Source organism: Ursus arctos, unplaced genomic scaffold (assembly GCF_023065955.2).
Source record: "Ursus arctos isolate Adak ecotype North America unplaced genomic scaffold, UrsArc2.0 scaffold_4, whole genome shotgun sequence".
NCBI lineage: Eukaryota > Metazoa > Chordata > Mammalia > Carnivora > Ursidae > Ursus > Ursus arctos.
In genome coordinates, this window is record NW_026623056.1 from 33,165,380 (window position 1) to 33,180,380 (window position 15,001).

Below are 15,001 nucleotides of genomic sequence, written 5' to 3' on the forward strand. Positions count from 1 at the left end.
TAGAGCTACTTTACTCTTAAAGACCTGAATTCCTTGAACAAATGGCCCAAGCCTCCTTCCACAATCTACATGGACATCTTCCCAGAATTCAGACTCCCAAGGGCAGATTATATGCTGCTGTCCATTCACCCTGTTTAAAAAGATTTTATTTATTTGACAAAGAGAGAGAAAGAGCATAAGCAGGGGGAGCAGCAGAGGGAGAGGGAGAAGCAGGCTCTCCACTGAGAAAGGAGCCCAATGTGGGGCTCGATCCCAGGACCCTGGGATCATGACCTGAGCCGAAGTCAGAAGCTTAACCAACTGAGCCACGTAGGCACCACTGTTTGTTCACCCTTAAACCCAAGGGGTAGCCAAGTGGCAGCTGTTTACAGGGATATGTACACAGAGATTGGAAAAACAAGATGAAGTAATCACATGCATACATGACAGGACCCTCATGATGTGGAACACAGCCAGAGGAAAAGGTAAGTCACAGGCAGTCTCTTCCCTTGCTGCCCCATTCCACCAAAGAATCCCAAGGAATCTAAGAATATTCTTTTTAATTAATTAATTAATTAATCTGTCTACCTATCAGAGAGAGAAAGAGAAAGAGAGAGATACAGAGCACAAGCAGGGGGAGTGGCAGGCAGAGAGAGAAGCAGGCGCCCTGCTGTGCAGAGAGCCGACAGGGGCCTTGATCCCAGGACCCTGGGATCACGACCTGAGCTGAAGGCAGACGCTTAACCGACTGAGCCACCCAGACATCCTGGAATCTAAGAATTTTCAATTTAAACTTATCATTTCAATTTGTTATAAAGATGTATTTGTGAAAAATACAGATTTTTTACTTAAAATATTTTACTTAACAGATATTAACTTTATTTATAATCTTTAAACATCTATACATACAGTATATAGGCCTCCATTTAAACTCCGACTCAGGGCCTCAAAAATGAGGGGGTAGGCCTGACTCGGTGGTTTTTACTGAGACTTCAACCTCTGTGTTGGCAGGCATTGGGCTTCAGTCCCACCTGTGGGCAAGAGAAAAGTCCTGCTTCCTCTAGTTCAGGCAGGTAATTCAGATCTGGCTCCCCACCCTTCACAGTCTCTGCTCATCATCATAGGTTCCCAGCTGTTTCTTTCTTTTAGGAAGAAGTCCTAAGTCTCCACTTCTAAACTATGGAACTTTTCTTCCTTTTTTTTAAAGTGTGTGTGTGTGTGTGTGTGTGTGTGTGTGTGTGTGCATATATATGTACATATATGTGTATGTACATATGTACACATATACGTATATATACATACATACACACACTAATAAACACATAACCAATATATATACTCATATATATACACTAATACATATTTAAATTCAGAGCAGAAGGGAAAAGTTTCAGCATATTTTTAATCTGTCATCTAGGTCTGAAAGTAGAGCTTATGCTTTCAAGTATGTTTGTCAAGAATGCTTCATCTGAATTCGTAAGGTGAGCCAGGAAATAAGAATCAAAACTAGAGCTCAGATATTAACGTCTTCATTGTCTATGACACAGACTTGACCACAGCAAATCATCACAACTGGGAAACAAAGGTAATCTCATTTTAATAAAAATCATTCCAGTGTACCAACTATCTCCACCACCTGGGAGGAGCTGGCCTCTCTGGCTCTGTTTCCCAGCTACAATCAAGTGAGTTCAAGAAGCTAATGTCTAGTCATTTCCAAAAGCCCCTTTCCTTATTAGTTTTTCTAATTTCAAATAATATAGACCTAGGTCAGATTTTATTGCATTCTAAGAGTGAATTTCTGAACCTGAACATAGTAGCATTTCAGAGATAACACCAAAAGAAATCACTCAAATCATCCAAAAGGGTATGTAAGAGAGCTTTGATAAACTGCAAGATATTTTGGCCAGGTAAGATAATACTGTTACATATGGTGGCATACACACTCAGTATTATATACTCAAAAAAGATTTATGTGTAAAGAGGGAGTAAGGATTGCTCAATGAAAAGGAATTGATTCACTAGAAAACCAATGTGTGGGGGGGGATGAGTAGTCAGCAAATAACCACAAAATTAAGCTGAAATAGAACTTCAGCTTCAGGGATAAAGTATAATAGGACTCCTTACAATGGAAAGGGTATACCTCTCTTTGAACAAAAGTATCAGTAGAAGTATGAGTCTATGAGGTAGCTCTGCTGAGCAAGACATTTTAAATAGTAACACTTTATACCACAGTTGCCTCTAAGCACATCATTTCCAGGAACTCAAAAGCACGCACAGTTATCAGGACAGGCATCCTCAAATATTCAAGCCAATTACCAACTCACCCCAAGTAAGCGCAGCCAGGGTCAAGAGTTCAGGGATTGAATCCTGACATACTACATATTCTGGAGAATATGGATCAGTCTGAACTTCAGCATCCCGATAATCAGTCTGAGTACCCACAGTATACTTTGAAGGTACGGGAGGGTACTTAGCAGAAGTAGGAGGGAAAATATATGCCTCTGTCCTAAAAGGGAAAATTATTATAAAAATTAAAACCTGATCCAATCACTTAGAATACTATACAGTCAAGTAGAAATAAATCTTTAGCTTCACTAAGCCCATTCCCCCTTTAAACATGCACAAATTCATGAATCCAGTGTAACCAGGATTGTGCCCAAGTATCTTGAGAGAACTGCCTTGTTAGTCTCACCTCTACCAAGAAACTGAAGGGATAGAAAAGCCCAGGTCTACTCACAAAAGTACCTGTTTATCTGTGTATCACTGGGTGGGACTGTAGTATAAAACTATAAAACCTAGATTCTAGGATGTCATACAGTTCCTTCTGAACCTGTTGGGAATTTCTACTTCTTGGTTTCTTTTTCCTCTGCTTTTAGTTATACAACCAAATTTAACTGTTTCCCTCTAGAAATGCAGGAGCAGAGAAAAGAGAAGAGATGCTTTCTGATTTTTTAAAAAGGCAAGGTTCTTTCAAGATAGATGACTCAATAATTAGTGCTAGGATTACTTGGTTATCTTTGGAAAAGTTACCTCATCCCTTGGACAAAAATTAATTACAGATATTTTAAGGCATTTAATGTAAAAATGAGACTACAAAAGTACTAACAGGAAACATAAGTAAATATACCATCTTTGAGTCAAAGTCTTTTTCAGCATGGCTAAAAAGCCAGAAACTATAAAAAGAAATGATCAACAGAGTTAAGGTTAAGTTGAAACTTCTATAGCTCAAAGTATTATAAACAAATTTAAAATATGAATGGCACACTTAGAAATAGGATGTGCAACATACATGATAAAAGTTAAACAGCCTTTCTATACAAAAAGCCCTTGTAAACCAGGACGACAGTAGTCTGTACTGTCAGTACAGTACATCAACACCAACAGAAAAATGGATAAAGAACAATTCACAAAAATGAAAACTTCTAACAAACATATGAAAAAATAATGAACATAACTAGTAATCAAAGAAAAGTAAAATAAAGCTGCAAGATGCTATTTTATTACATCACATAAGCAAAGATTTAAAAGACTGAAAATGCCCAGCATTGATGAAGGTATAAAGAAACAGGCGTGCTCAGAAACTGTTGATTGAAATACAAATAGACATAACCTAACAGGTAACTTAGCAATATCTATCTGACCTTTAAAATACTATTTTGCCCCAGCGAATATACTCCTAGGAATTTATTCTAGGAAATAACTGGACAAGTGTACAGAGATATATGCAAACACATTCATGAAGTCTGGTGTGTAAGAATAAAAACAAACTCTTTTTTATGGCCAAGTTTAAAAAATGGTTGTACCTGAGGTTATTAGGCATCAACCTTGTACCCATATTTTCATCTTTTTTTTTATTCTGGCTATTTTTAAGTACAGAAAAAAATTTTACATTAATTCATTTAAACATATGTCTACTCTTAACATAATTTTTATAACAAGTATATTTTATATACAATTTTTATAACAAGCACATATGCTTTCATGTTCTAGTTGCAGTGCTTTTTTCTTTTTTTTTTCCTAAGATTTTATGTTTAGATGTCCATCAACTGATGAGTAGATAAAGATGTGGTATATACATGCAATGGAATATTACTCTGCCATCAAAAAGAATGAAATCTTGCCATTTGCAATGACATGGATGGAACTAGAGTGTATTACACTAAGTGAAATAACTCAGAGAAAGACAGATACCATATGATTTCACTCATATGCAGAATTTAAGAAATAAAACAGATGAACATGGGGAAGGGAAGGAAAAATAAAATAAGATAAAAACAAAGGGGGCACAAACCCTTAAGAGACTCTTAACTACAGGGAACAAACAGAGTTGCTGGAGGGGAGGTGGGTGGGGGGATGGGGTAATTGGGTGATGGGCATTAAGGAGGGCATGTGATGTAATGAGCACTGGGTGTTGTATGCAAATGATGAATCGCTAAATTCTACCCTTGAAACTAGTAATACAGTATATGTTAACTTACTTGAATTTAAATAAAATCTAAAAAATAAAATAAAATAAAGATTTTATTTTTAAGCAATCTCTGCACCCAATGTGGGGCTCAAACTCACAACCCCAAGATCAAGAGTTGCACCCTCCACTGACTGAGCCAGCCAGGCACCCCAGCAGTGCTTTTTTCTTTTACTTTTTGAGTTTGCTTCCCTTAGTATCTTTTCCTCCCTTATCCAACTACAGCAGTACCTTCTCTGTATATCCTAGATCTAGGATATACTTGAATTATCCTTGAATCTTGCTGTATTTTTATCCACCCTTATTTTTCTACACTCACACAAATACACACATATAGAGGATTATTTTATTGTTTTGCTAACATGGAATCACATTATAAATACATTTTTGCATCTTGCCTTTTTAAACTAAACCATACTTAATGAGACTCTTTCCAATCTATTCACGTGGCTCTTTTTCAAGAAAGATTAAACTTAAATGATCACCACCAATAGAAAAACTAGTTCAAAAAATATGGCACACCTGTAATGGAATTTATGCAGCTATTAAAAGTAAAAATGTGACCAGTATTTATAAACATACAAAAATGTCCATGATTCAATGTAAAGTAGGAAAAAGGCAAACTACAAAGCAGTCTATATGTACAACGGGAGTACATTTTTATGTTTAAAAACTGTGTTTTGTGCATAGAAAAATGCCTAGGTGGATATACAACAAAATAACAATTATTTCTGGATAGGATTAGAGAATTTTTTCATGTTTATAGTTTTCTAAATTTTCTAATTTTTTTTTAACCTCAACATGTACTACTATTAAAATACGGAAATAAAAACAATATGGCCATTTCCATTTAAAAGAAAATATGTTTTCTAGTTGGTAGAAGAATTGTTAAATTACATAAACAAAAAAACTAAATATAATGGCAAAAAAGAGAAAGATCTCCATTTTAAAAAATAGTCAAAGGCAATGGGAACTGTTTATATATAGGCCAAACATACAGAGCTTAGCTCTAAGAAAAATGCACTTCAAGTCAGCTAGAAAGAAGCACCTACTTGGAAGTTCAACCTGTAATGAAATAGTACTTTAAATTGTTATTACTGCTGAATTCTATTGGTATTCATTTTTTCAGCAGCTGCTATGAATTTCTAACTTATGTAGATAATTTAGATATTTGTAATTTATGTTTTCAGCAGAAATTATTTGACTATAAAGATTCTAGTTGAGAAAATAACTTCAAATCAGCTTTTAGTTTAAATTAGTTTGAATCAAGAGAATAAATTGTTTTCCACATTAAAAATTACACATTTGAACCATCTGATCAAATATGCTAAGATTATGATAAAGCTTAATGAATCCTTCTAAGTTTTCTGATGACTTAGATCCTTCTAGGTGAATCAGAGGAGAGGATGCAAAGGGGGAATTCTACTTTGACAGAAGTCCTACGGTAACTTAACACAGTTTCTTTCCTAACTAACTTGTTATTTTTCTCCAACCTATTCTCTTTTCCTCCATTCCAGCTGGTTTTAGGGGAGAATAAACTGAATAAGAAAGAACAGTGATCTCTTTCCTACCTATCCCCAACTTCAGTCAGGACTCAAAAATGAGAAAGACCCCATTATCTGCTTCTTATCCGGCTTGAACCCTGGATCCCATCCACAGGCTCACTGGTATCCTGACAGCACCTACTGCTACTCTGTTCCCTCCATCCAGACCCTTCCTCCTCCATGACTGCACAGGCACCAGGAGTGTGCATGGTCTGCCATACCCCCTTCTAGATTTTACTTTCCAGGCCCAACAAAACTAAACACAAAGAGGAGTTTCACAAAGTAGCAAACCCTGTTCTGTAATTATGAACTCTAATAAAGGTTTGTGTTTTTTAAAGACTTAATGTTTTTGGAGCAGTTTTATGTTCACAGTAAAACTGAGGGGAAGGTACAGAGATTTCCCATATACACTTTGCCTCCACACATGCATAGCCTACTCCATTATCAATATCCCTCACCAGAGTGGTACATTTGTTACAACTGAGAAACATACATTTACACATGATAAGCTCCCCATAGTGTACATTAGAGTTCACTCTTGGTATTATACATTCTATGGTTTGGACAAATCCTTTCAATATATAGTATACATATATAATAACATCTGTCCACCATTATAGTATCATGCAGAGTATTTTCCCCACCCTAAAAATTCTCTGTGCTCCTTCTATTCATTCATACCCCTCCAACCCCTGGCAATCAATGATCCTTTTATAATCTCCATAGTTTTGCCATTTACAGAATGTCATATAGTTGGAATCATACAGTATGTAGCATTTCCCGATTGGCTTCTTTCTCTTAGTAATATGCATTTAAGATTCCTCCATGTCTTTTCATGATTTGATAGCTCGTTTCTTTTTCATGATGAATACTATATTACATTGTCTCATATACCATAGTGTATCCATCAACCTGCTAAAGGACATCTTGGTTGCCTCCAAGTTTTGGCATTTATGAATAAAGCTGCTATAAATACCTATGGTAATGTGCAGGTTTTGTGCAAACATAAGTTTTCAACTTCTTGGGTAAACACCAAGGAGCATGATTGCTGGATCATATAGTAAGAGTATGTTTAGTTTTATAAGAAAACAGCCAAACTGTCTTCCGAAGTGGCTGTAGCATTTTGTATTTCCCACCAGCAATGAATGAGGGTTCCTAGTGCTGGTGTTATCAGTGTTCCAGATGGTGGCTATTCTAGTAAGTACATAGTGACATCTTATTATTGTTTTAATTTGCATTTCCCCAATGACATATGATGTAAAGCATCTTTTCATATGCTTATTTGCCATCTGTAGATCCTCTTTGTGAGGTGTCTGTTAAGGTCTTTGGCCCGTTTTAAAATCAGGTTGTTCTTTTTCTTATTGTTGTGTTTGAAGAGTTCACTACATAGTCTGAGTAACAGTCCTTTAGCAAGTATGTCTTTTGCAAATATTTTCTGTCTGTGGCTTGTCTTCTCATTCTTTTGACATTGTCTTTTGTATAGCAGAAGGTTTTAATTTTATTTGTTTTCTTTAAGCTTTTACTTAAATTCCACTTAGTTAACACACAGTGTAATATTGGTTTCAGGAGTACAATTTAGTGATTCATCATGTACATATAACACCCAGTGCTCATCACAACGACTGTCCTCCTTAATCCCCATCACCCATTTAACCCATCCCCCTGCCCACCTCCCCTCCAGCAACCCTCAGTCTGTTCTCTATAATTAAGTCTGTTTTATGGTTTGCCTGTCTTTTCCCCCCTATGTTCATCTGTTTTGTTTCTTAAATTCTGCATATGAATGAAATCAAATGGTATTTGTCTTTCTGACTTACTTTGCTTAATAGATAATACATAATAATGCATAATACACTCTAGTTCCATCCATGTCATTGCAAATGGCAAGATATCATTCTTTTTTAAACATTCCATTGTGTGTGTGCGTGTATACATATGTGTGTGTGTGTGTGTGTGTGTGAGAGAGAGAGAGAGAGAACTTCTTTATTCATTCATCAGTCGATGGACATTTGGGCTCTTTCCATAATTTGGCTGTTGTTGATAATGCTTCTATAAATATCAGGGTGCATGTATTCCTTCAAATCAGTATTTTTGTATCCTTTGGGTAAATACCTGGTAGTGCAATTGCTGGATTGCAGGGTAGTTCCATTTTTAACTTTTTGAGGAACCTTCATACTGTTTCCCAGAGTGGCTACACCAGTTTGCATTCCCACCAACAGTGCATGAGGGGTCCCCTTTCTCCACATCCTCACCAACATCTGTTGTTCCCTGTGTTGTTAATTTCAGCCATTCTGACAGGTGTGAGGTGGTATCCCATCATGGTTTGATTTGTATTTCCCTGATGATGAGTGATGTTGAGCATCTTTTCATGTGTCTGTTACCACCTGGATTTCTTCTTTGAAAAAATGTCTATTCGTGTCTTCTGCCCATTTCTTAACTGGATTATTTATTTTTTTGGGTGTTGAGTTTGATAAGGTCTTTGTAGATTTTGGACACTAACCCTTTATCAGATATGTCATTTGCAAATACCTTCTCCCATTCCACAAATTGCTTTTTAATTTTCTTGATCCTTTGCTGTGCAGAAGTTTATTATCTTGATGAAGTCCCAATAGTTCTTTTGGCTTTTGTTTTCCTTCCCTCCAGAAACATGTCTAGTTAGAAGTGCCGAAGCCAAGGTCAAAGAGGTTGCTGCCTGTGTTCTCCTCTAAGATTTTGATGTTTTCCTGTCTCTCATTTAGGTCTTTCATCCATTTTTAATTTATTTTTGTATATAAGAAAATGGTCCAGTTTCATTCTACTACATGTTGCTGTCCAGTTTTCCCAACACCAACTGTGGAAGAGACTGTCTTTTTTCCATGGGATATTCTTTCCTGCTTTGTCACAGATTAATTGACCATATAGTTGTAGGTCCATTTCTGGGTCATCTATTCTGCTACATTGATCTATGGATCTGTTTTTGTGCCAGTACCATACTGTCTTGATAACTACAGCTTTGTAATATAATCTGAAGTCCTGAATTGCGATGGCTCCAGCTTTGCTTTGCTTTTACAAGATCGCTTTGGCTATTCAGGGTCTTTTGTGGTTCCATACAAATTTTAGGATTGTTTGTTCTAGCTCTGTGAAAAATGCTGGTGGTATTTTGATAGGGACTGCATTAAATGTGTGGATTGTTTGGGTGGTATAGACATTTTAACAATATTTGCTCTTCTAATCCATAAGTACTGAATGCTTTTCCATTTCTTTGTGTCTTCTTCAATTTCTTGCATAAGTGTTCCATAGTTTTCAGAGTACAGATCTTTTACCTCTTTGGTTAGGTTTATTCTTAGGTATCTTGTCTTTGGTGCAATGTAAATGGGATTGATTCCTTGATTTCTCTTGCTACTGCTTCATTATTGGTGTATAGAAATGCAACAGATTTCTGTACACTGGTTTTGTATCCTGCAACTTTACTAAATTCATGTTATCAGTTCTGGCAATTTCTGGGTGGGGTCTTTTGGATTTCCTGCATAGAGTGTTATGTTGTCTATGACTAGTGAAAGTTTGACTTCTTCCTTGCTGATTTGGATGCCTTTTATTTCTTTTTGTTGTCTGACTGATGAGACTAGGACTTTCAGTACTACTTTAAATAACAAAGATGAGAGTGGACATCCCTGTCTTATTCCCAACCATACAGGAAAAGCTCTCAGTTTTTCGTCATTGAGGATATTAGCTGTGGGTTTTTTGTATATGATGTGGAGGTATGCTCCTTCTATCCCTACTTTGTTGAGGGTTTCTATAATGAATGGATGCTGTACTTTGTCAAATGCTTTTTCTGCATCTATTGAGAGGATCATATGGTTCTTTTCCTTTCTTTTATTAATGTGGTACATCATGTTGATGGATTTGAACCACCTTGCAGCTCAGGAATAAATTCCACTTGTTTGGGGTGAATAACTCTTTAATGTACTATTGGATTCAACTTGCTACTATCTTGTTGTGAATTTTTACATCCATATTCATCAGGGATATTGGCCTGTAATTCTTTCTATTCAGGTTTTTCTCTGGTTTTGGAACAAAAGTAATGCAGGCCTTATAGAATGAGTTTGGAAGTTTTCCTTCCATTTCTGTTTTTTGGAACAGTTTAAGAAGAATAGGTATTAACTCTTCTTTAAATGTTTGATAGAATTCCCCTGGGAACCTGACCCTGGACTTTTGTATGTTGGAAGATTTTTTGATCAATGATTCAATTTCTTTGCTGTTTATAGGTATGTTCAAATTTTCTATTTCTTCCTGCTTCAGTTTTGGTAGTTTATAAGTTCTAGGAATTTATCCATTTCTTCCAGACTGCCCAATTGGTTGGCATATAATTTTTCATAACATTCTCTTATAATTGTTTGTATTTCTGTGGTGTTGGTTGTAATCTCTCCGTTCTCGTTTGTGATTTTATTTATTTGTGTCTTTTCTTTTCTTTTTGATAAGGCTGGCTAGGGGTTTATCAATTTTATTAATTCTTTCAAAGAACCAGCTCCTGGTTTCATTGATCTGTTGCGTTTTATTTTTTAAATTTCTGTACCATTTATTTTTGCTCTAATCTTTATTATTTCCCTTCTTCTGTGGGATTTAGGCTTCACTTGTTCTTTTTCTAGCTCCTTTGGGTATAAGGTTAAGTTGTGTATTTGAGATTTTTCTTCTTGATGTAGGCCTACCTTGCTACATACTTCCCTCTTATAATCGCTTTTGCTGCATCCCAAGGGTTTTGAATTTTTTTTTTTTAATTTGACAGAGATAGACAGCCAGCGAGAGAGGGAACACAAGCAGGGGGAGTGGGAGAGGAAGAAGCAGGCTCCCAGCGGAGGAGCCCGATGTGGGACTCGATCCCGGAACGCCGGGATCACGCCCTGAGCCGAAGGCAGACGCCTAATGACTGCGCTACCCAGGCGTCCCTGCATCCCAAAGGTTTTGGACCAGCATGCTTTCATTTTCATTTGTTTCCATGTATTTTTTTATTTCTTCTTTAATTTTCTGGTTAGCCCATTCATTCTTTAGCAAGATGTTCCCTAACCTTCATGTATTTATGGTCTTTCCAAATTTTTTCTTGTGGTTGACTTCAAGTTTCATAGCATTGTGGTCAGAAAATATTCATGGCATGATCTCAATCTTTTTGTACTTGTTGAGGCCTGATTTGTGACCTAGTAATTAATCTATTCTGGAGAATGTCCCATGTACACCCGAAAAGAATGTGTATTCTGCTGCTTTAGGATGAAATGTTCTGAATATATCTGTTAAGTCCATCTGGTCCAGTGTGTCATTCAAAGCCATTGTTTCCTTGTTGACTTTTTGCTTAGATGATCTGTCCATTGCTGTAAGTGGGGTGTTAAAGTCCCTTACTATTATTGTATCATTATCAGTGAGTTCCTTTATGTTTGTTATTAATTGTTTTATATATTTGGGTGCTCCCAAGTTGGGGGCATAAATATTTTCAATTGTTAGATCTTTTTGGATAGGCCTCTTTATTATGATACAATGCCCTTCTCCAACTCTTTGTTGCAGTCTTTGATTTAAAATCTACTTTATCTGATATAAGTATGGCTACTCTGGCTTTCTTTTGATGTCCATTAGCATGATAAGTGGTTCTCCATTCCCTCACTTTCAGTCTATAGTCACCTTTAGGTCTAAAGTGAGTCTCTTGTAGGCAGCATACAGATGGGCCTTATTTTTTTTTTATTCATTCTGACACCCTATGTCTTTTGATTGGAGCATTTAGTCCATTTACATTCAGAGTGATTATTGTTAGATATGAATTCAGTGCCATTGTATTTCTTGTTTTGTCCTTGTTCCTGGAGATTTCCTCTGTTCCTTTCTAGTCTTGGTTACTTTTGGTCTTTCTTTCCCACTCAAGGAGTCCCCTTTAAAATTCTTGCAGGGCTGGTTTAGTAGTCATGAACTCCTTTAGCTTTTTTTGTCTGGGAAACACTTTCTCTCTCCTACTCTGAATGACAACCTTGCTAGATAGAGTATTCTTGGCTGCATATTTTTCCCATTCAGCACATTGACTATATCATGCCACTCTGTTCTGGGCTGTCAAGTTTCTGTGGATAGGTCTGCTGCTAACCTTATTTGTCTTCCCTTGTAAGTTAGTGACTTCTCTTGATGCTTTTAGGATTTTTTCCTTATCTCTGTATTTTGCAAATTTTACTACAATGTGTCTTGGCGTTGGCATGCTTTTTTTGATTTTGGTGGGAGTTCTCTGTGCCTTCTGGATTTAGATATCTGTTTCCTTCCCTAGATTAGGAAAGTTTTCAGCTATAATTTCCTCAAATAAGCCTGCTGCCCCTTTTTCCTTCTCTTCTTCTTCTGGGACTCCTATGATAAGAATGTTATATGCTTTGTGGAGTCACTGAGTCCCCTAAGTCTACATTCATGATTCAAAATTTTTCTTTACCTCTTCGTTTCAGCTGCATTATTTTCCATAATTTTATCTTCTATATCACTTATTCATTGTTTTGTCCATCCTTGTGGTCATTACATACAGTCAGTTTTGTATCTTGGTTATAGCATTTTTTAATTTCAGCCTGACTAGTTTTAGGTCTTTTATCTCTGAGGTAAGGGACTCCTTGGTGTCTTCTATGCTCTTCTCAAGCCTAGCTAGTATCCTTATGGTTGTTGTTTTAAATTCTGTATCAGGCATATTACTTATATCTGTTTCGATTAGATCTCTAGCATGACCTTTTCTTGTTCTTTCTTTTGGAATGAATTCCTCCGTCTTGGTATTTGTTTAGGTCTCCATCTTCTTCTCTGTGTTAGGAAAGCCTGTTATGTTTCCTTCTCCTGAGAGTAATGGCTTTATGAAGAAGAGGTCATATGCTGTCTAGGGCCTAACACTTCAAGAAGTTTCTCTAGTATATGCTGTGTGCACTCTGCTGTTGTGTTCTGGCTACTCTTTCCCTCAGGTCAGTCCTCTGAAGAGTTTCACCTTGCCTACATTGGGGACTGTTTGAAACTTGGCCAGAGTGTGGCAAGTTTTAACTATGTGTGCTCTGGTCTGCTTATTAAAAGAGACCTGATGCTTTGTAGCACTCTATGGTCAGTAGACTTGGTGTATACAGGGGGATTATGCTGGTCTTCTGGGGGAGGGGCCCACAGCTCAGGTTCTCAGGCACACTTGCCCAAGTAAAGAAGCACCTGCAGAGTGGAGGGGGCAGGGCTTGGTGTAAGCAGTTTATGCTGCCACCATTGGCTTGTGCTGCTTACTGAAGTTAGTTTATGCTGAGGGGCCGGGAAGGGAAATGGCACCAGCCCTCTCCCTCATCCTGGAGGGGAGAGATTGTGTCCACCACTGTCTCAGAAGCCCTTACTGAAGAGCAAACAATCTCCCCTGTGTGTTCCAGGTGTCCCTCAGATCCCTGCCTTCACCCTGTGTCTGGCTGTCTGCCTACCCAGCATTGTAGGGCACCTGTGTTTTATCCCAGGCAGGCCGCCTGAGTTTTACAGCTCCAAACTTTAGGGACCTGGCGTGGCTTGGACCTGCGCATTGGTCGTCTGGGGAAGGGTCTTGCCACACTGGTGCTGGTACAGGTTTGTCCCAGAAATAGCATGAACACACAGGAGTTTGGAGTAAAGGGAAGCAAAAAGCCAGTGTCCATGTTAGCCACCCTCAGGAGATGTCTGTGTCTATGCTAAGGGGTGGAGGAGCATAATGGTGCCTGCCACCTCCTTTTTCCCTGGAGAAACAATTCCACTCCTCCCAGATGCACTCCAGGAAGGGGGAACCATCTCTCCCAGTGCATCCCAGGGGATCCTCAGGTCACACCATCTGCTCCCAGGCTCTCTGCCCTCCTTCTCCACAGGAGCACTGCAGCACCTACTGGGCTCCACACTGGCCACAGCGTGGGACTCTAAAACTCCAGTCTTTGAGTTCTGTTGATTGTAAAAACTCATGATAATCAGCCCCTCTCATTTTCCCAATCAATGGCTTTGGGGAAATGTTCTCCTTGTGTGATCCCCATGCAACACCCCCACCTTGCCTCTCTTCATGATCAGGGCTCCCTCCTCTCTGCAGCACCCGCCGTCTCTTTCTCCCCCACATCACATCTCCACACCTCCAACCTTCCTCCACGTGGCCGTTTCTCTCCCTCTGGTTGTGCAGTTTGTTCTGTCAGTACTCAGACTTCTTTTTTTTTTTTTTTTAATGATTTTTTATTATATTATGTTAGTCACCATACAGTACATCCCCGGTTTCCGATGTAAGGCTCAATGATTCATTAGTTCTGTATAACACCCAGTGCACCATGCAATACGTGCCCTCTTTACTACCCATCACCGGTCTATCCCATTCCCCCACCCCCCTCCCCTCTGAAGTCCTCAGTTTGTTTCTCATAGTCCATAGTCTCTCATGTTTCATTCCCCCTTCTGATTACCCCCCCTTTCTTTATCCCTTTCTTCCCCTACTGATCATCCTAGTTCTTATGTTCCATAGATGAGAGAAATCATATGATAGTTGTCTTTCTCTGCTTGACTTATTTCACTTAGCATTATCTCCTCCAGTGCTGTCCATGTTGCAGCAAATGTTGAGAACTCGTTCTTTCTGATAGCTGAGTAATATTCCATCGTATATATGGACCACAACTTCTTATTCCAGTCATCTGTTGAAGGGCATCTCGGCTCCTTCCACGATTTAGCTATTGTGGACATTGCTGCTATGAACATTGGGGCGCATATGGCCCTTCTCTTCCCTACGTCTGTATCTTTGGGGTAAATACCCAGTAGTGCAATGGCTGGATCATAGGGTAGCTCAATTTTTAACTTTTTAAGGGACCTCCACACTGTTTTCCAGAGTGGCTGTACCAACTTGCATTCCCACCAACAATGTAGGAGGGATCCCCTTTCTCCACATCCTCTCCAACAATTGTTGTTTCTTGCCTTGTCTATTTTTGCCATTCTAACTGGCGTAAGGTGGTATCTCAGTGTGGTTTTGATTTGAATTTCCTTGATGGCTAATGATTTTGAACATTTTTTCATGTGTCTGTTAGCCATTTGT

General features: G+C 38.2%; 1 protein-coding gene across 1 annotated transcript in view; it reads right to left on the reverse strand.

The window, feature by feature from the left end:
* CFAP91 (cilia and flagella associated protein 91) overlaps positions 1–15,001 on the reverse strand; it is a 97,003-nt gene that overhangs the window by 59,591 nt on the left and 22,411 nt on the right. Inside the window, exon 6 of the mRNA XM_026494163.4 lies at positions 2,304–2,485. Within this exon, the coding sequence (XP_026349948.2) occupies positions 2,304–2,485 (182 nt within the window). The remainder of the gene's footprint in view (positions 1–2,303; positions 2,486–15,001) is intronic.